Raw genomic sequence first — 23,674 nt, forward strand, 5'->3', positions numbered from 1 at the left:
CAATCAAAGACTTAAATTATCAATTATCTGTTATACTTAAATATGCAAGATAAAATATACAAAATAAAAAACCGCAGATCACATTTAGGGTAGTATAAGAAACTCCTCCGCTACATAAACACAAAAAGCAGATATGATAAAGATTTCGTATATTGCAGATAAACACAAAATATGTGAAATTATTTAATATGATGTAGAGCTGGTCTCTATGATGTGTGCACACACATACTTATATTTATTTTAAAAGACCACATATCACATATCTAAAGAAGCAACAAAAGTTTGACCAAAGTATTAATTTTGCAAAAAGTTGTTATAAGTTAACCAACAACAAGCCATTGCCCGCCCCACGTTTATACTAGTATGTACGAGCTGAAAGGCTAACGAGTATAAGAGAAGAGGCAAAAGCTGTAAATAAAAAATATAACAGAACTTTAGTGACACATTTCAAGTGCCAAACTCAATGCAACAAATGCGATTATGTACGGACTGTATTGCTACACTTGTCCCCGAAGGAGCAGAGTGTCACTTTGTGTGGGAAGGAGCCAAAACCTCTAAGACATTGGTGTGGGCTGGGCTCATGAAAAAATTCGAGAATGGAGAAAAGGCTTAGGGCAGCGGCTATGGAGACATCGCCATCATCATCAGCAACAATAACAGCAAGAGCAGAACCCGTGGAAGTGGCAGCGGCAGCGGCAACGGCAACGGCAGCATTCTTGTCAACGTCAAGGAAGAAAGCAAGCCAAACGCCTTGAAAAGACTGCGCCACAAAGTCAAGTGCGACAAAATTATGTTGCATACTTTTTTGCGCAGAGAGATTGCCATAAAATCACTCATACGCAGCGTACGCTGCGTGCCAGTGTGTGGTTGTTTAAGTGTATGGGTGTGTGTGGGTGCAGCTTGTCGTGCAATTTAACGTCTCATTCGTTGTCACTTTTGCTGTGCAACGAGCGCATTAAACGGCAAGTGCAACAAAAGTGCTGAAAAATATTAAAAAGAGGTTTATATGAAAAAATGAAAAATAAAATTATATACATAATATATATATTATATCTATGTGTACTATATATATATATATAATATCTATGTGTGCAACTAGGTGAGCAGCAAAAGCAGTGGCGAAAAATAAAAATTAAATCGCAAGCACCGAATGCAATATGCGCTGAAAGTATTACATGCAGGCGAAGCCTCACGCTCACACATACACACACACACACACACACATACAGACATGCATGCATATACTCGTGTCTGTGTTTATAGTATATAAGATGTTCAAGTTGACGCCGTTGCTGCCGTTGGCAAATCTTAAGAAATTTATGTTTGACTGAACTTAACAAAGAAATGTGCAACCGCAAGTGCAAGTAAGCATATACTATACGAGTATGTATGTCTGTGCATTTGTATGTGTATGTATGTGTATGTATGTGTTTACAGCTTAAGCAGTGGGTGTTCCCACAAACACACACACACACACACCCATTTCCACAGCCACAAAAGCGTTGACAAAGATTTTACGTTGCTTGCATCATGGTTGGCTCTCTGATTGCGGGTTAGCTGCTCCGCTGGCAAGAAAAGAGCACCCAAGGCACAGAAGAAAAAACATCACTTATCATGTGATTTATGTACGTAATTTACTTGTGCACGCACACACACACACACATGCACACATGCACCAACACACCCATATACGAGTACTCGAATAGACTCGAATACACGCCTGCATATGCCCCGCTCCCAAAAGTATGCTACGCTATTACTTACTATCAAACAATGCAATGCTTTTAGCACAAGTGTCTAGTTAGTGGAGCGAGGAGCAGCGAAAGGGGATGCGCGATGTGGTGGAGGTGGAGGTGGCGGAGGATGGAATCGAGGGAGCAGAGGAAAAACTTAATTGAGTGAAGTGGAGTTAGTAAAAGTGTCGCTATATAAAATAGAATCACAAAACCACTAGCCAGTGTTCAGCGTCCATCGGCCATCGTCCATCGTCCAAGTCCCCAGACATGCAACATTACTGTCAAGTGCACAACAACAGCTCTCGCTGCTACTGCCACTGCCACTGTTTCTGTCACTGCCGCTGCCACTGATGTTCAGTGCCATAGCTAGCGCCAATTTGGGCCTTGGCGAACATTATTAACTGGCTTAACAACTGCCGCTGCCTTAATTAGTAATCAAATCAAGTTTTGGCTTTAAGTTTCGAAGAGAATTCCTAATTAAATGAAAATGGCTAGCAGCACACGCACAAGCACATACCACACACACAAATAGACAAACGAAAATATAGTATAAGTAAACCAGTATTTAAATGACTGCAACGGCTGCACTTGGAGAAAATCAAAACAGTTGAAGTAATATGAGTTGGGTTTTTGATACAAAAACGATTGCTACTTCGCTCAAATTTGCTTCCTTTTAGTAAAGGTTAGGTAAAGCCGTAGACCAGATTGGTCGTCAGTGTTTGCGGATGTTGTTTTATTGTTCCGTTAGCACCTTGCTATGTTTTCCGAACGCCGGCAATGGGGGAGCGTCAGGGGAGCATTTTGATGCCTCAGTATGTGATGTAGGTCTATTATCCTTTATCTGGAGTTGCAGGAGGAGTTTGGTGAGTTACTCGTCTCTACCTATGCACATTGTACGCTCGATTTTATAGTTAGGCAATATTATTCCATTGCTCACTAGCTTTTATCCAAGCTTAATGCTCCTATTTGTTATGGAACTTTCTCAGTGAAATGGGTAAGTGCTCCGGCTGGGCTAGTTCTATTCCTTCCTTCGTGCAGTTTTTGAGGAGATAATGGACGCCAGCAAGTATTTAAAAGCTGCCTGGCTGTCCACGGAGTATTTTGTAACTGTAGAATCTCTTAAGCAGCATTTCTTATGGCGAATACTTCCGCCTGGAGCATACCATATTAGTCGGGCAGCTCATGCGACTGTTTGAGTTCAGGCTCTGCGTAGTATATAGTCGCCCAAGCTCCTGTATTCCATTTTTAAGTGAATAGTCCCAAAACACTTCCATATTTTACCAAGCAAAATGAAAAAACAATCTCCGATTTTGATCAAAAATATGTTTGCACAATTTAAATTTACTTGGCAACCGTAAGTTTGGAAATGTAATTACTAAGTAAAAACAAATAGGAAGTACATATATATGTTAGGTCATTCTAATATATATAAGATTTATTTGGCATATATAAAATGCATTTACAAGTTAAGCTTTCTAATTGGCAAGCGCATGAATAGATAAGTTCGCAAAATATAATCGGGCCCTTATAGCAGTTACACGATATGTGGGAAAAAATTAATTCAAAAAAAAAAAAAAATATAATACTCAAATTTTATGATCTTAATCATTTTTATTTTATTAATTTTGGTAAACCCAATGAAGTTTCATATTAATAGTAATAGTAATTAAAGAGTGTAGAAATTTCTTTCACTGTACTCCAGTGTCTGTGTCTGCTTAAATGTATGTGTGCCCCTTAACGCTGCGGCTTTGTTTACTTGTCTGTACGCGTATATGTAGCTAGCAGTCTTTTAGTGTGCTTGTCTATTTTTCTGCGTGTCTGTTCTCTCGTCTTCAATCCGGCACCTTCTCATCTCTGCATCGCATTTAAATCAAGCACCTCCCCACTTCCCACTAGCCACTTGTCTCAACACCCGCCCGCCCGCCATCCAGCTAGTCTGCTTTTGTAATCGAAAACTGTTTGCGCAATGGAGAGAGGAGAAGAGGCAGCGCCTCTTTTAATTAGCGCATTCTTTGACTTCAACATCAACAATGACATCGACATCGACTGCGACTCCGGCTGCGGCTGCGGCTGAGGTTGTGGCTCACTTTATCAGTTTCGGAGACCAACAAAAATTGTCGAAGCTGCCAGTAGTACGTAAGAGCTCGAAGTATGTAAGAGCTACTGCGGTAGCAACAACAACAACGGCTGAAAGAAGGACAGCAGTGACTTTATCATTTCCGCGCTCTTTGTCATTTTCTGCGGTTTCCTCTCCCTCTTTTTTTTCTGCTCTGTATTATAAAATGAACTTGAGACATCTACGCGACAACAAAAAAAGGCAACCGCAACACCAGAAACTGCTACAGCAAAACGGAGGGCGCTGACTTGTTTCGTGGATTGGCCTTTAAGTGCGCTCTGCCTTTGCACTTCTCATCGCTCCCTATCCGTGGTTTTCATTTTTGATTTATCTCACAATTTTGCCTAATTACTGGTAAGCTGGTGTAAGTAGTAAGCCTATGTGGCAGGCTCGCATAATGGTTAAAAACTTGCCAATTTGCTGACAAATTAATTAAATCGATTTTTGTATGGATGGCTCATTAATATTATTATCATCTGAAATGCTGTTGCTGTTGCTGTTGCTGCTGCTGCTGATCATGATGGTGTTATTATTATTAATGCCACACAGGCGCTTTTATTGAATTTACGCCAAGTTATTCAAAATGAAGCTAAAAATATGCGATGATGCCACAACTAGCGCCACACAAGCCGCAACTAAGCCGCAGACTCTTGCATATGCACTGCCTTGGGGCAGGTTTTGGAGGGAATGTGTGGCAGAACGTATGGAGTCTCGAGTGGAAGCTGTCGAATGATGTGAGCGTGAATGGCGTGAAAAGTTTAAAGCAATTGATTGTTTCTGATTCCAGTATTTTAAAGCATAATAAATAATTAAAACTAGTAGAGTGTTGAAGCAGATCAGAAATTATTTAAACTTTGATGAATTACAGGGCGCATGGGATAGAAACTTAAACGTTTCTTTTGATGACTCTAGATGTTTTAGATATACATTTGTTTTTTTTTTTTTTTTTTATCAACAGTGTGTTTTTATTTAAAACGGTCCATCGTGGACAGTCATTAAATTTGTTAAATAAACTCAACGATTAATTATTTCATTTATACATATGTATATTTAAAATATTTATGCGAAAGAACAGAACTAATTGATGGGGAGTAGGGGTACATCTTCTGTGAATCAACATGGGGCATATGGGAATTCCCATATTTATTTTAGTTGCTCTATCGTGTATACTTCCGACGGACAGGCGTATTGGTCTAGAGAGACACGTCTATACTGATAAAAAAAAATATAAACACATTGTGGAGTCAGGACTGGTTCTGGATTCTGGAAATTAATTAGAAATTAAAATGTTGGCACCATCCTCAACATTTATAAGAATCTTTAATTTCATTAATAATCATTTTAATTACACTTATGCTTTCGTTTAAAAATGTGCGTGAGGGTTTATTTCTTTTGTTGTATGAAAAAAACTCACAAATATTTAAATAATTTGCCTAAAATTTATTTAATTTAATTTAATTCAGATGAAGCAAACAAAGAACAATCATTATCCTATAATGATACCCAGAAATGGTGAAAGTGTAACACGACGAAATCCATAATGCAAAGATATATAACCGCAGAACGGTCGGAATTTTAATTTTAATTTGTTAAAAACTAAACTTGAACTTTAAGTACAATAATAACAACTGTTGGCAAGTCATGGAAAGAGTTTATGTTATCAGCTAGTACTATATCTTTATTCAGTGCTGCTATTGCCATAATAAAAATTAGCACGTGGCTAATCAATAGAATTATTGAATAATGAAATTGAATATTGAAATTCCAAGAGACACACGAAAGCTGATGAGGAATACAATTATGTACATATATACTTTGTGGCAGAGCCACGCCTCCTTCTGCGTGTTACACTTTGCACAAACCTAGTATACTCCTGTAGCACTCAAGTATAGGGTATTGTGTTTGTTTTTTTAAGCGTGATGCGATGTTTGGGTCCATCTCTAAATAAAAGTTTTTTTTTTTTGTTAGGTTGCCTTTACAGCTTTTCGCTAATTTCGGGTACGCCATGATTGGCAAGCTCGCAGTCGCTTACATTAATAACTGTTGTTCTTTTGCTGGCGTTGTTGGAAATTGTTGTTTGGTGAAATTTCAATGAAATTTATCACACACTTTAGACCCGACATCTTCGTCACGCGCCATTGAGCACGGCGAGCAGCTGCGAGCGCGAACTTAACGCGACCAGAAGTTGACATTAAACATATTTTCTGGGGGCTCTTTGTCGCGTCCTTTTGTTTTTGCTATTGTTGTTTTTTAATTTCGTAAGAAGTGTCGCTGCCAGTTTACGAGTGTGTCGTCGTTTGGCATAGTGGCCATTAATTCATGCATAGAAATGAAGACCACACATACACACATAATCCTTTACACTTGCGCACACAACTTGGCACTTCTGCCTAATGGCAATAATGTGCACTCATGCCATAATTTTGTTTGCGCTTCCTCGCAAACGCTTAATGCTGTTGTTGTTGGCAGTAAAGTGTATGTACGTAGTGTAGATACGCACACATACACACACACACAAACACACACACACACATACACACCAAGCACAGTCGCATCTGTATATTAATACATACTATATACTATATTCTGTATACTATATGTAGATATGTACGCTTAGAGCGTAAAGTAAAGTCAATGCACAGAAATATTGATGTCGTGGCATCGTTTGCCAAAATGTTTGTTGACTGTCAGCTGAGTTCAGCTTTTAGCTTTAAATGGCATAAGGAAAGGTACAGAAAAGGACAACGCGAAACGAACTGCTGCCGAGATATGATGAAAAATGGCATAAAATGGCATTTTGCTGTCGAAAAAACACACGCAAACACTCACACACACACACACACAGATACAAACACGCACAGTCAGACGATGTGCCCGTCTGTCGCTCGATTGCCGCCTTTCTGAGTGGGCCACATGTGTCACATAAACCGAAATGGCAAAGCCAACGACATTGCTGTCACTCTGGCAACAACAACAAAAACAACAACACCATCAGGACCATCAGGAACAACCAACATCGGCGGCTCTACAAAACTACTCTACAAAATGGCGAAGGCATACTCCATGGCCTACCATCAAATCAGAAATTAGCGTTTAAACGCAACAGCGACAGCTGCCAAACAACGTGACATTTCAAATTAATCATCTGCCTTTCGACACTGACGGCAATCGAGATGATGATGATGATGCTGATGATGATGATGATGGCTATGACGATAATGATAACGATGCGCCATGCTTAAGCGTCTGGCGACGGGTGTCAACTAGTGGCAAGTATGCAATAAATTAGATGCACACATTTGTATTTGAATGTATGTAATAGCAATAAGTTAAAGGTGGTAAGCAGTCGCTTCGTAGCTCTAGAATAAATATAAAATAAAATATAATAAAATATATAAAATACAAAATCCGGTAGCTCTCATGGAAGACCATGAGTAGAAGGTTAAAGTCGCACGCAACACTTGAATCCCCTTTGCCGCTACTGTCAATCAACGCAAAGAAACTTCGCTGTTCCAATCATTTCTGTGGCAGCTACAAGTATATGATACAGTGAGCGGCTTTCGATTAAATATCAGATTATTCTGAGCCACTTTAAAATAAGCAGTCAAGTCTCACACTCACTTTTTGTGGGCCACACTCAAAAAAAAAAAAAATAAAATAAAATAAAATAAAAAAACATTGTAAAGTACAAATGAATATTTCCATACCCAATTCATTTTTCATTGTAAAACATATTCAATTTCTTATTTAAATACGAGTATGAATGTTAATCAAAAGATAGTGGACGTTGAAGCGTTAAGTGTTCTCAATCAGTTACTCCTCACTTTTTAAAATCAACATTGATCTAGCCTACAAAATGTAAAAATGTCAGTATTTTGATAATAACAAAACAGTTTGCAAAATTACGTTCTAAATAGAGAAGCTTCTTCTCCCAGTTAAGTTTTTGTTTTTTTATACCGGTAGATCTATTTTATACGCCTCTGACCACACTTGGCTGAGAGACGGGGCACAGCTAGCCGAAGGGCAAATAATATTCCCCCACCGGGTCAGAGGCGTTAATTATATATTATTGTAATTTGATTATTTGATTTGATTTCTCCTTCTTAGGCTTTTCTAGCTTATACAAGTAAGATGCTTTTTATAATTTTTATACCCTGTACCCAAAGTGTCAAAGGGTATATTAGTTTTGTGCGAGTGTACATGGAACACACAGAAGGAGGCGTGGGAGACCCCACAAAGTATATATATTCTTGATCAGCATGACAAGCCGAGTCGATATAGCCATGTCCGTCTGCCCGTCTGCTTGTCCGTCTGAGTGAACGCAAGGATTTCAGAAAGTATAGGCGTTAAAAGAACCAAACTTGCTATTTAGGTTCCCCCTAAGCCCTAAGCAGAGCAAGTTTAAGTTTTTTTCTCCAGAAGTGGAAAAAATCGGTCATTTGCTTGCAGATATAGTAAACACATGTCTTGATGTTTGTATTAGCGTTTATTCGTTTATATTATATAACACTGAATTTCTTGAATCAACAGCACTACCTATATAGTTATCTATTTCAATATCTATTCTTGACCTGCCTAGTTTATTTTTTTTAAATTATTAGATTTTCAAAAAAGTCGTGATGACTTGGTGCTTGGGTTTCTGATTCAAATATTACATCGCTATTTAAGCCTTCATTTATTTCAGCTTGTATCGACTGTAATGTGAAAACTACGTTAGCCTTTTTATCGGAATTTGAGAAATGCTTAAAATATCCTTAAAAGGTTGATTTAATAATAACTCCAAATATTTACTGAACAAATGCTAAAAGCGATCGAATTATCGATACATTGCGATTATTTGTTCAATATTTGTTCTTTTTGTTACTTTAGTTTTTAATTTTTTCATGTTAGTTATTGTTTTTTCGTGTTTGCACGTGCGTGTTTAGTCGTGCTTTTTTGGCTCAACACGAACACGCACAAACACGAATGCACACGCACACCGAAGACACGGCCCGTGTTCTACTCTACTCTGTACTGAACACAAAGACACCCACACGCTCACGCTCATAGACGCTCATCGACAAAGCCTCGATGCGAATTTCTGATGTACAATGCAACTGTACATAAATTTCGGCGTTCGAGTTTTGTTTATAATTATATTTTATGTTTAATTAATTTAATTTAATTGACTAAATTTAGTTACATTTCACTTCTGTTTTATGTAATGGGTGCAGGGTATTTAGGAGTATTGAGAAGCTCTGTCACAGAATGTTAGGTAGCCACAAATTGCTGGCTTACCAGCAATGAATATTTGTGCAACAACCTGCACACCAAGTGACCATGCAACCATGCAACTAAAGCTGCAACAGCAACAGCATCAGCATATTATTACTCACCACATCAATGATTTGCATGAGTGTTAGACCGAAACTCAATTGCAATGGATCGGATTCATTGACCACAGGCCGCTCCAAGCTATTATAGTTGTCGAGTAGCGCGTGCAGCAAACGTTTCTCATGCGGGCCAGCATTGCACACTGAAATTAGAGAGGGGAAAGCATTAGAGTGAAGTACGAATAGACCAGAATCCAATATTGGGTTGCTAATGCACTTGCATAACATACATACGTGAAATGTGGCCTCCGCTGTCACACTACATATATCTACCTACATACAAGTATATATGTATCTACAAATGCAGAACTTAAGACTACTATAGCTCAAGCTGACTTATGAGGATATTTGCAGGCGCACCTTTGCTTCGAACCAACACAGATGCACACTCACACGATAAGCCCGCCCCGCAACATGCAAATCAATTTCAGAGTCAATTCGATGGCCTTTTTTCACGCTAGCTGCTGCCCATTTTTTAAAATTCATTTCCATGGTTTTCTTTTATGTCGTTTTTCTGCTCACTTTTAGCCTGTGGAAGTCTTGACAATGTTATCAGCCGATGTCCTGGCTTCACAGTTCAATATTTTTCCAGAGCCCCGCACCGTGGCGGCAGTTAAGTTCCATCGACGATTCGGCTACTTCTGCTGTGGCTGCTGGTCTTGGCAGCGCCAATTAAATTTGCTCGGCCAGTAAGTGGCATTGGCTCGCCAATAACAAGAACAACAACAGGAAATGTACCAACAGCGACAACATAAGGACTGAAACATCCTGCCACGGTCACAACAACAATAGCAGCGGCAGACCTATCTTGACAGGTTTATCATGTCGAGCCATCAAGTTTTCACTCGATATTGCGAATAAGAACGCATTTTGTCACGCCTATCGTTTAAGCGGGTCGGATGTGGCCGTGCAATAAAAATAGTTTAAGGCAATCGCAACTATCTAGCTTACAAGGCCATGGGAATTGACAAGGGCGTAGGCAGCTTTTACCAAAGGGGGGGCCAAAAAATTAAAATTTTGATTAAATAATGCACGATGCATTTAAAAAACAATTTATGCATATGATCAATGAAAAAAACTTCAACAAATCCAACTCAGATCCATTTTAAGGCGAAATAGTGCGTCATAATAATAAACGTGCGGTCGACTTTATATGGCAACATTTTTTGTAGGGCGCGCAACGACCCCCCTGCCCCCCTGCCTACGCCCTTGGGAATTTATGAGATGCTGATTTAGATAGCACCACAATATATGTACTTGGAATGCAAATGCCATTGCTCTCTATATTAAAAACATTTGAAATTAGTTCGAGTTTTAAAAATATATATTTTGCGTAAAGTTCTGAACAACATGGAGAAGAGTGAATACACTATCCAGAAGATGGAGCGCAATTTTGGAAATTTATAACACATATACGACTTAAACAGGACATTTTCTATACCCTGTACCCAAAGGGTATATTAGCTTTGTGCGAGAGTGTACATGTAATGCACAGAAGGAGGCGTGGCAGACACCACAAAGTATATACATATATTCTTGACCAGGGTGACAAGACGAGTCGACATAGCCGTCTGCCTTTCCATCTGTCTGGAAGGATCTCAGAAAATATAAGTTTGTTTATTTTTCCGATACAACCCCCCACACCCCGCTATTTGCAATTTTCTATAACTGAACTAAATCTTGGAATTTTGCACTCGAATTTGGTAGTTAGTGATTATACTTGTATGCCATAAATGTAATATCTGCCCGCAGCTTTTTTGTTGTTGTTGCTGTTTGTTGACTTAATTCTGTACTTTACACATATGTTTGCACTTATGTATGTATGTTTTAATAATTTATATTTAATTAATTTAATTTTTTAAAATTAATTTTTAAAATTTCCAATTTGTTTCTTATTTTTGGCAGTGGGTACAGAGTATGGAAGAGTTGAGCATTCCTTTCTTGTTTATATACTGAAGACTGCAGCAAACAACTTTACGCCTGGAGCAAAATCATGAAATGATGATGAAGGTTCGAAATAGCTTCACATCTGGATATTAATGGCGGGTTGGAAGATGCAGAGGCTTCGGTAGATGGATCCGGATGAAAACCCGTTTTGTGAAACTGCCAGTTGGAGTGATTACAGCAGACCAGAAACAATGGTAGCTAATATACATATGCACTAGAGCACTATTTTCAAACCTAAGAGGTTTGGCTTTTGAAAAGAAGCAAAACCAATCTTTAAAAGGGGATAAGAGCAGCAATTGAGGAGTCCAATAAAATGTAAATTCTTAGGTCGTCTATATTATTGCATTAAATAGAAAAAACGATAAATAATTTAAAACTGTCGGCTGTCCAATATTTTTATCGATGAATCGTGAGTCGTAGTCGCATATACCTTGAAAAATTACCGACGGCTCTCAATTCCTGTTGAATGAGTCGCTTACCGACAGAAAATATTCTAGGTTGCCCAAAAGCCAAATTGTGGAAGGCAACACTTTTGCAATTGCAAGGAAAAATGCCTGGAAAATGTTAAAAAAATGCATGCATCTGTTTAGGAGTATCTTAAAAGAAGTACGCGACATAGTGTAATGCTTCTTGTATTGCTCGATCCTGTGCCCTGGTATTCCTGGAGTTCCCTTTAAGAAATACTTGGTGCGGGACTGTTGCTTTATCAGTTTCCGGTTTCAATAGTGCACGCCTCATTCATTTATTTATACTTGTACATACATTCATAAATCAATTGTCCATCTTCTCTCTATTAAAGCGAACGGACGCAGCCACGCAGACCTCCAATTAGAGTCGTTGTCATCGATTCAGATTCAGATTCCTTTTATCGTGAATATTATTCTCCACAGCTCCTGGTACCCCGTTCAATAATTTATTTAACAAAAAATTGATTTTAATTGAAATTGTATGCATACAGCAATTCTGAAGAAATTGTTGAGTTCGAGCTTCTTAAAATATTCGAGAGTATTCCAGCTCTTATACATACAAGTACAATACGTGCACTATATGTCTATATCTTGAATGAAAATCGTTGAGTATTTTGGTAAGAAATGGACCTGAATAACGTAGTCTATAAAATTCCATGTGACGGAGACAGCGACAACCCATGTAGGAGATTTTACATTGGAACCACTAAGTCGAAACTAAAAACACGGATATCACAACACAAGTCAGACTACAAACTAAGGCATCAAACATTGACACAAAAAACTGCTCTAACAACCCACTGCATAGAGACTGGACACACCCCCAACTTTGAAGAAACGAAAGTACTTCAACAAGAACGACACTACAGTAAGCGATTCACTCTCGAAACGCTACACATTATCAACACACCTAACAAATACAGAATTAACTACAAAGCAGACACCGAAAATTGCGCGCATATTTACAGACACCTGTTAGTTAGTAACTCCAAGTCAAACAGAGCAGACTTGCTTAAATAAGTAATTATATAAAAATTTTTGTGTTATAGTTTTAATATGTTAATTATGTTATATGTTTTGTAGTTGCCCTGAAGACGGTTACCGTGGCGTAACCGAAATATATCGGAAAAAGAAAAGAAAATTAAATAAATTGGTTTTTCTCACTCTGACCTCGAGCCGGCCAAACAATAAAAATTGAATGAAAATCTCTACAGTACCATTTGCAGCATGTTGCCAAGTTGCTTACTTCTGTTCATCCAGCGATACCAGCAATAGCTGGCAAAGGATGCGACTGCCAAGATAGTCAACACGAGGTACATCAAAAGGTCAACTTCAGTTTCTAAGCCACCCTCGGCCCATGCAACGGTCTCTTTGCTCGTCTCAGCCACGTACATTGCCATGACCTTCTCGAGAATTGTTTCACAGTGGAGAACTGTGGCTGGAAGATTGTTGGGCTCGATAGGCTCGAGTTTGCAGTGGATGTGCAAAGGACATGGCTCATTGCTGGGTGCTTGAAAGCACGCTAGTCTTATCACTGGATCATTTTCCAGCCATGGATCGACCTTCTGCCAGATATTTAACCTCAGATCCGACATATACAATACAACAGCCTTAATATTCAACTCAACTGAAAATTAAGCAATTCTAAAAACTAGAATATAATTATTATTTTCTCAGACTCCTTGTTTATCAAAATCGTGCTCAGAATGTATATTTTGTAGCTGGCTTTATGGCTCGCTATTTGAGCTCATAACTAAAATTTTTGTATTTTATTATGTGTTTAGAAAATTGTATGTTTTCAACCATGTAATTAAAATGTAAATCGCGATAAGTACTTTACCTCTCTGCAATAACATTGTCGATCTCTCCGCAAAATATTCAGAAGAGAAGAAGAATTTTAGCAAAGGGACTTCCAGTCTCTTTTAAACTTCTGACAGGAAATAATCTAAGAGGTAGGGTGTGCTAAACGCTAAATGCATCTTACAGATGGCCAACGACTTAGACAGATATAGAAAATATACATATGTATTCGTAATTGCACCGATTTTAATGTAAAATTCAGATACGCTATGATTTCTTAATAAGCACAGTTATTCCACAAAGCGTGATTTGTTCACTTGAACGGTCGCATGGCAGCTATATACTCGTAAAATAATGGGTATGTATGGTTTATAATAAGCTTGGTATATACTATATACTATATAGACCAGTCAAGTCTATCTTACAAGTTTGGGGTCCCTAGCTAGAATGGTTCGAACAGTATCGGCGTTCATACGAACGAACAGATGGAAAGGCGAATAGACGGATACGTGTAAGCCGTACACCCTGAAATCCGTCGAGTACATAAATGGAGTATAGAAAATATGAAAAATTTTCCAAGTGTTTAGTGATAGTTGTGATGGGAATATATCCGTAGTGGAGCATTTCGAATTTCCTGTCCCAATACTTTTCAATGTTCTCGTACAATAAAAACAAGAGAGAACGCTACAGTCGAGCAAGCCCGACAGTGTAATACCCTGTACCCAGGTAAACTTCCGTCACTGAGTTATATGCGCCCACAGCAGCAGCAAAAAGAGGAAGAAGAAGAGCGAACTTGTTGCTGCAGTTTGTGGGGGTTGTACTGGCGAGAATTTGTTTCGCTAATAACTTTTCTTAGAATTGACCGAATTGAATAAAATTTTAAACAACAGTAAAAAAAATTTCATATAAATTATGTGTGCAAAGTTTGGTTTAGGTAGCATTTGAAATGTGGACGCTATTGACGAAATTCTGTAGCGGGGGAAGGGGGGGGAAAATTAAAAAAAAAATAATAATAAACTCGTCCTTTCTCGGACCTAGGAGAATCTGGATACTAACTTTGGTTATTCTAGCTTTTATAGTTTCTGAGATCCTTGCGTTCATCCAGACGGACAGACGGACGGGCAGACGGACGGACGGACGGACATGTCTACATCGATTTCTCTCGTCATGCTATTTCAGAATGTTACATACTTTGCACAAACCTAATATACCCTTTTTACCCTACGGGTACAGGGTATAAATATGTTCTTGAAAATATCGAATTATTTGGTTGGCTGCGATACTTCATTCTTCATCTGCTCACGATTTTGGATGTTGCAGCATAAAATTGCTAAATAAATTCAACTAGAAGTGCGTCAGTAAAGCCTTTCGAACGCTCCCTTTAAGATATAATTAAGCTGAATAGCTGTTACCTGCCTGGGCGTAATTAATTGCTTCACAGAGTCACGGCGCTGTCATGTGATCAACTCATTAGCCCAAAACTTTGCAAGAGTTGTATGCTGTTTTCTGATAGCTGGCAAATTATCAACACAAGGCACAAATGCAACACACAAATTGCCTCAATTAGCCCAATTGCGGCAATGGCAATGGCAGTGGCAGTGGCACTAACAGGCAGTTTCAGTCTCGGCTCCAGAGCACTCAACACTGCGCCAAATGCGGCACGGCCCAAGTGAATTTTAAATCTAGGCGCACGGTTAAGTACAATATGTACTACAGTACATATAGTACATACATACATATAAGTATATATACACGTACATAGCAAGTGTAAGGGGCTGGCGCCGAAACTTTGGCTGAGATTCAGAGGCAGTCAGAAGCTTCTAACAATCTCCGCACCCGCCTCCAGAGCTCTTAAATAATTCATCAAATATTTAATATGCATTTTCAGCTGCAATTCCTCAATGTCGAGAGCCGCAGGCTGAGTTTCAATGACGACGGAACCTTCTACAGAATTCTGATGATATGAGGGCCAACAAAAACATAGCACATTAAAAGGCGGTAAGCCAAAAGTTCGGCAAGGTGGCAACTAGGGCAACACCACAATTACGGCTTAAACTTGCTGGCAGCATGGAACAGGGGCTAAGAATTATGCCATTCCACAAATAGCGAGGCAACTGTGTGGCTGCGTGTGCCCCCAGCCTGTGCTCTCAATCCGTGCTTCTATTTATCCGGTTTCCTTCAACTTAGGCAAAGTTTGGACTGCCAAAATAATTTATGAGCAGGCTTAAGAATTTTTTAACCATATAGTTTCATGAAAGAAAACGGAATCATTCCCATATAGTCTTATTGTCCGAATTTATGTACTCCCTACAGGAACAAGAGTAGCTCCCACTCTTGTTGAGTAATGTATATATACATATACTTCCAAGCTTTTGGATGGACTCTAGTGCACAAGATGCACAACAAATTCATGTTGTACGGAGCGTGCGCATCCACACTTGGAAGATACACATGCGTATTAGCTTGATGATCGAGCTAATGCCAGCTGAACTACATACAACAAAAAAGTTGCTTTTAAATAATGCCTGATTGAATCAGATCAGATTGAATTCGAGTACATAGAACTTTTGCTGTAAAATTATATAAATCTGCACATAGCTCTCAGAATAAAAATCCTCTGAAATCGACCCACGTATTTTTAAGGGAAAACATTTCTCTGCTAGATTTGAGAAACTGACTGATATTTCATACATACTAGTACTTTGGAAAGGTTGCTGCAACGCCGGTTTTTTCCTCTAGTTCAAGTTCCTCTAGTTCCTGACAAACAGGTGGGAACAGGACATGAAGGAGAAAGAGGCGAGTTTGCGCGACTCTAACGATCTACGGGTTTTCTGCTCCCTTTTGTTTCCACTTTAAAAGTGCTGCCCAGCATGTACAAGTAACAATGCTGTATTTTCCATACTTTTTGATGTCACGCTGATCAATAATGAATGCATATATTGGCTTCCAGTATTGACAATTATTTATAATTCTTTATACCTGTATGCCAAGTAAAACTTCTCTCAACCCATGTACAGGGTGCGCCATCTTTTATGCCGGTATGTAAATATTGAATAACTTTGTCATTAGTGAACCGATTGACTTGAGTAGACCAGTGTTGAAAACCTCAGTTCGAGAAATTGTACAGAACCAAATTAAATAAAAATATCTCATACTTGAAAATCGGTTGTTTATTTTCAAAGATATTTAATGTTTACATACCGACATAAAAGATGGCGCACCCTGTACTTTTTCCAATTTTTCCAATTTTCAGTTAAAAATTTGACCATATGTTGATTACATTACATTAATATTTGTGGTATATATTATAATAGTAACTCAAATATTTGGCAAACACCACTTTTTCTTGCAGTTGGCTCTTTAAATTACAAATTGAATATTAGTATTTAGTCGTCCCTGGACATCAGAAATACGGGAATTGTGTGCCGGTATGCCTGGCGCTAAGAGTTGTTTGTAGGATAATTAGCTTGACTGCCCTTTGCGTTTCGTTCACTACACCGCCCTTTTTGGGGGTCTGTGCTGCGGCTTAAATAGGCTAATATTTGCGCACTTTTAATGACTGCTAATTATTCCGGCTTTGAGCGCATAGTTGCACACATACGAGCTGGAGGCATCAAAATTCAAGTCACATGACCATGGGAAAGCAGCAGCAGCCGGAGCCGAATCCGGAACCGCAACCGGAATCTGCACCCAACTGTAAATTATCTTTTGGCCTAGGCTGCTGGTAATGTTTTTTTTTTCTTTCTTTTCTTTTCTATTGCACAAATGACTGCTTGACTGTTTGAACGCCTCAGCCATACCCTACCCTTACTGCAGCTCGCACCAATACCCAATGCCCGGCCTCTGAACACTAGTGTCATTAGCAGCATGTGCTCCACCATTGCCATTGTTGTCATTATCAAAGCACACGCGCTGGCGCTCTTAATCAGCAAGTCTAGCCAGGACCGCGATAAAGTACCCGACATTAACGAATGCATGTAAAATAACCATATAATACACAACGGCTTGGGGATGGGCTCACAATTGCCATCGCCATCACCATCGCCATCACCAGCGCCGACGCCGGAGCAGCCCCGGAAGGCCAGCCACATTGTAACTTAAATGGCACTTAATTATGGTCAAAAGGAAACACCAGTGCAGCCCAAGCTAGCGAAATGTATATGCTTCTTCTGGTATTTATATTACTTGTACATAGTGCACAAGGCAGCCTTCAGTCCGACTCTGTCCTTCAGCAGAATATGGGGGCTTAGGGACTCGGGACCCGACCCTCCCCCACGACCCCACGATCCCACGACCTCGCGACCTCGAGCCCCTAAGGCACTGGCACTTAAAGCGCGCATGGCTGATGAAGTGGCACACCCCAGTCCCATCACTAAATGGTGCATAGAACGAGCTACTTAGAGCCGTAGCGTTAAACGCCTTGGTCAACATGTTTAAGCAAATTGCAATTAATCGCTCAATTAAGTTTCGCCGCATGGCGTGCACCGCAGACCGGGGCTTAGTAGATCCTTCCCTTCCCTTCCCTCCTGACCCTTCCCGAACAATGAAAAAGCGCTTTTCCCACGCCAATACCTAACTTATTGGCACCGAGTGTTGTGCGCATTTCCCGCGCAAATTTGTTATGCAACCCATTTAGTTCGAAGATGTGGAACGAGCGCTGAAGATCAAGAAAGATGCGGAGTTCTATCCTAAATTGATGAATTGAGTTGTAAGTTGGCAGTGTTGTGACAAAGATACGAATTTCAAACTTGATGATAAATGCTTAAAACTGCTCAATACTTAGCCTCTGGCAATCTGATATATTTCTATACTAATATTATAAGGAGGAACGATTTAATTGATTGTTTGTTTATTTGAATTGAATACGCTCCGAAACTACTTGACCGATTTAAAGGATTCTTTCTCTGTTGGGAAGCTACACTATACTCGGTTAACATAGGCTATATTATGTTTGCAAGAAATATAGGAATACCTACTACAACGCCAATAATGTAACCCGGGGGGTAAACAAATAACCAGAAATTAAACCCTCCGTGCATGCGCTATGGAACGTGGCTGCTTATTTAGGAATTACAGGACAATTTAAGTTTAGCAACCATTATCAACAGCAGCTGGTCAACGGGCTCATATATAGAGGATATGGATGATCCCAACTGATCTGTCAATCCCATTTAAACGGCTTCAATTGGTAAAAACATCTTTCGCGTTAACTAGGAACAAGTCCCAAGGCCAAACCTATGAATTAGTAGGGATCGATCTACGAAAGGAATGTTTTACTCAACTTAATATTCTATCCTATAGCGGGTCGGAGCTCCTGAAAATCAATTTATTTTGCTGCCACAAAATAAACGAACATCAAATATTGTTTACAGAGAGCCTCTGACTCAATAAAGAATAACAAAAAAATCTAAAAACGAACACAGAAAACCATTAAAATAATAATATCCAAACTATGTTTATATTACTCCTCTTTAGTAACTCATAGCAAAAAGAAGGGTGTATGCGTGTGAGTGTGTTTGCTATAAAACTGATCACTTTTGACATTTTTGTAAAATACTCGTGCAAAGCAGGGGCGGGACGCTAGTATATTCATATATTTATAATTCAGACCTTATAGGTTTCAGTTTCGAAACATTATGGGGCGAGTTTTGTGGCATTGTCCTGACTGGCGCCTAGTTGAATTAAAAAATTGCCGTTGTGAATAATTGATATTTGATATCGATACAATCTCCCCTTTTAAACTAATGCAGCATTTCGGGAATTGAATGATGTGAAAAAAAAGAAATCTTACCAAATAGAATTTCTAAGCCCACCGCATCATAGACTTTAAACTAGAAACTGAACAAATTCGATATTTCCGGAGCGAACAGAACACAGGCCAAAAGTCATTGAGACAGAAGTTGAAACTGCTCTGTTATTATAAGCATATAATGCTCATATTATAGGTATAGGCAGAATATAGATTTGTTTGTCCAACACACTCAACATGTCTTCGAAATGCACACGATATGTATTTGCATGAAATTGAATTGAGACACGGCCATCCAGCCATCTATGATAACTGGCATAAATACATGAGCAGCCATTCAATTGCATACAAATGCAGGCTCAGCACTTGCCCAAGAACGCAGTAGGAGCGGGTAGTGGGTAGTGAGTAGAGGTAGTAGGTGGGGGGTAGTGGGTACTATGGAGTGATGGTGAGGGCTCTCTCTCCCACCCCCCCTACATGTGCCAGTAAATTGAACTATCTGTGAGTCTCGCTTGAATGGACGCCTGCTTGGCCAAGTGCAAGGCATTCGATTGATTTGAGCTTTCGACGTCATGCTGGCTTTGGCGTGCATGCGATTTCTTTCTTTCAACCTAGTAGTAGCTCAGAGAGTTCTAAATTAGGCGCAGACACTGAAATGGCAGCCACTGCACACATTTTGGCAACCAAAACAACTATCGTCGAAGACCAATTTAGGTTCGCCATTATGCGAGGCCCTAAAAAAGTGAGCTGATGAGCGAAAACAGCAATTTGTTTAAATGAACTATTTAACTATTTCGTTACCCTATTTATATGTATTCTCTAAATTAATTCGAACACGTTCTAGTTGTGTATGTCTATCACAAGATTAAATTCAACAGTTTCGGCTGAGAAAGACGCAGTAATCGTTATGTAATAAATATGTTTCAAAACGTTATCAGACAATTTACCATTATACAGTATTTGTCCGACCAAGGGGAGTGTTCAAATTTAAATTTTACTGACTTTATTTAAAATAACAACAAAATAAAACAAAAATTACATTCCAAAATAAATGTCTTAATTCATTCAAAATAAGGCTTATTTACTGTGGCCTAAAAATGTCGGATATTCTTGATTGACTTGCGTTTTTAAGTTATTTTCTATGATACTTGTACGATTCTGCAAATAAGTTTCCAAGATTTTGAGGTGTTTAATTACTCTTTAAACTTAAAATTTCGATCAATGGCGATTGATCAGACCTTATTTAGTAAGAGCCATATCTTCAGATTCTGATTCAAGTAATTTGTACACAATTTCTATGCCATTCAACGTCTGCGGTTAGATACATTTCCTTTATCATCTGCGCTAATCTCATCATAAATGAAATAATTTATCGTCAGGCTTATTTAACAAATTTAATGATTGTCCACGATGGTATGATAATGATTTCCATTTCTTCTTTTAAGCTCAACACCTTCCGTTGCGACATGATTCATAAACAACTCTTACACGTACAAAACCGAATGTGCAACTAAATGTATTCTCATCAAAATGGTTCAAAAGGTTCGCGTCCAGCCAAGAGAGGCTTTAGTTCGAATGTCTCGAAAAACAGTGTCCATGTCCGGTTAAAAAAGTGTCCGTTAAGGGAGTTTTCACTGTACTTGCTGTGGCCAGCATGCCACCCCACATGGGACTCAACCTGGCACAGATTTATTTTATAAGACAAGTACTTGAACAAATACTTATGTACAAGTATTTATAATTTTGATGCAGGTGCAGATAAACCAAATGATATGAATACTAATGCGTACCAGCGCCAAGTCAGTTTTAATTTTCCAACAAAGGTACATGAGAGCATGGCAGTTGGTGTCAGCATGGGGCAGAATAATTCACTAGATTAAGAAAACTTATGCCATTCATTCGCCGATCTATCGTTGAATAAAGCCATCAAATCTCGAATTCTCTGCTTAACGTCATCGGAAAGAACAACAACAACCAGCAGGGCATTAACGACGACAGCCAAAAAAAAGAGCAATAAAATGGTGCTATAAAACAAAAGCACAGCCGTGGAAATGACAACACAAATGCACGCACAAAACAAAGTTAATTTTCGAAAGCTAATTACGAGCAACAACAAATGCCGAAAATATAAGCTAAAAAAACAGCAAATAGCAACAACAAAAAATTAGTGAAAGCCAACGATGACGGCGACAACAGCCAGCGGAGCACCGAGCAATTGCCACTTTGCAAAAGTTTGAAGAGGCATAACACAGAAAAGGGCGTGGCAGCGCATTAAAATTTTATGCAAAAACGGCAAAATTATACGAAATGATTTTCGAAATGCAATAAATGAACCCCAGAAAGGGCAAGTAAATTAGTCCTGACTGGCGAGGCGAATGGGGAGAGTGAAGGCGGTATCGGGAACAGTGGCAACGACGGCACCATCCGGTGGTCGTTGAGTTGGTCAATAAAATTTAATGCGTCTTTTGGGCCAGGCCAAGCCAGGCCAGGCCAGGCCATGCTCAGCCCAAAGGCACACAGATCCACACTTTTAATCTACACTGCGAATAATACTAGCATTCGCTTCTACATCCAGACCAATAGGACATTTCCAAGCCTGCTTAAAAAAGAACAAGTTCTGGCACTTTGAACATTCTCTTTAAAAAATCCTTCCGCCTCTGTAGAATCAATTATTACATACAACATAGATAAAAAATGGAGTGTTGGCGACCAAATGTTTGCTCGCTTTTTGCTATCTGCTACCTGTTCTCATAAGGCTGTCGCTTAAGCCATATTTTCATCTGCAGTTGAAATTTGTTTACTGGGTTTTAGCTTAAAAGTAAGCACTTATTCCCTATTCCAGTCCTCTTCTAATTTGATCTTATGGAACTCCTTCAACGTTTACATGCCCATTAGATAAATGGGTTAGAGTCCAAATATAGGTTTATTTATACGCTCCTAATAATCTACGTAATTTCAATAAAAAGTGTTTGCTAATTATTTGCCTGTGTGAACGTACATGAGTCTGACTGTGCCTGAATATTTATGAGCGTGCACGCTTTGCTATTGAAAATTCTCCTTAATGAATTTCGTTGTGCACGAGATTGTTTTTTGTAGTGTAGAGACAACAGCAAAGACTATCCTGCGATGGCAGCAAATTTAATCGAAATTTTCGTAGTAAGTGCCAAGTAAGCGCGGTTCGTAAGCGCGCACACATACGCACAGCTATACTATGTATGTATATTCTTTAGCAGACAAGTTTACTGTTTAATGTCCAATAATGTAGCAAAGGGCCATTTTTCCGCAAGATTTTATCATCGCGCGCGACAAGCGCACACAAAACGGCGGCAACAAGAAAAAGGCGCGTTGTGCCACACAGTGTGGCCAAGCTTCAGTCGAGGGCTAGGAGCCCAAGCCATGGGCTAAAGCCGCAGTTCCAGTCTCAGTGTCTCAGTGTCTCAGTCGAAGTCAGAGCCACAGTCCACAATACAACCACAGGCAACTCGCTTAACCCACTTTGCCCCAGCGAGACATTGCGAGCCACAAGACGCACATAAATTACACACAGACAAGCGAACAAACTCGCAAAATAGTTTGGCGGGCTTGTTTCAGACAAAAAACTTTCCCGCATCCGCATCCGCATCCCCGGAATACGTACGTGTACGTGCCCCTATATTGGATTTTAGCGTAGGCGTGAGCTCCGGTTCGCTCTTTGTGGCGCTTCACTGCCCCTGGCAGCGCAACAACACCACAGTTGCCCATTGCCGTGACAGCCTTGGGACGCGTCAAGTGGATTTAATTTTAGATACCCATCTTAATTGCGTTTTAAGCTCTGCGCCACACAACAGGGCAGAGGGCAAGCGGGGCACGGCAACATATTTGCATTTCACATTGAAATTTGTTAACAATTTGAGGCCACACGGCATTAGTAAGCACGACCAATTTAGATGAATAAGGTTTAGTTCTGGATTAAAAAAGCTCCTCAAAACGTAACATCAACTAATATTGAAACTACCCAGCATCAGAAAATACAATGCTATCGAATTTAAAACGGATTCCGGACAACTTCAAATTCAGATTCAGTTCGTATGAAAATGTGGCAAAGTTAGCTAAGAAGGAACATTAAAAATATAACATACTTAGTTGGTGAAATCGGTACGAAACAATGTAATACTATCATGAGTCATGGCAACACAAATATTTGTAGAAATAGTTGGAATACATATACAAATTTTAACATAAAAAGTTAGTTCGCCACCATGGGAAATTTGTCCGCATCTCTTAAAAGGAGTATTAGCCAAAAGAAATTGAAGTTTGGAAGCCGGCAAAAAGACTTTTGGATCAAATTTCTTGCATTGGGGGCATTCTAGTTGTTAGTATCTTTTCTGAGTATCAACCACAAAAAGAACGTTTATTCGCTGGACAAACTAGATTGGCGTATGCTCCCAAATCCCCAAACAGAAGCGTTATCATCATCGCTCCAGTCTCGGTAAATATTCGCCGTTGCC

At 39.3% G+C, this 23,674-nt stretch overlaps 1 protein-coding gene across 1 annotated transcript in view; it reads right to left on the minus strand.

The window, feature by feature from the left end:
- The window catches only part of LOC115629314 (neuronal acetylcholine receptor subunit alpha-7), a 250,300-nt gene that overhangs the window by 134,443 nt on the left and 92,183 nt on the right, over positions 1-23,674 (minus strand). Inside the window, exon 2 of the mRNA XM_030525760.1 lies at positions 9,228-9,367. Coding sequence (XP_030381620.1) covers positions 9,228-9,367 — 140 coding nt within the window. The remainder of the gene's footprint in view (positions 1-9,227; positions 9,368-23,674) is intronic.

This window comes from Scaptodrosophila lebanonensis, unplaced genomic scaffold (assembly GCF_003285725.1).
Source record: "Scaptodrosophila lebanonensis strain 11010-0011.00,11010-0021.00 unplaced genomic scaffold, SlebRS2 tig00000138-arrow-arrow-pilon, whole genome shotgun sequence".
Taxonomy (NCBI): Eukaryota; Metazoa; Arthropoda; class Insecta; order Diptera; family Drosophilidae; genus Scaptodrosophila; species Scaptodrosophila lebanonensis.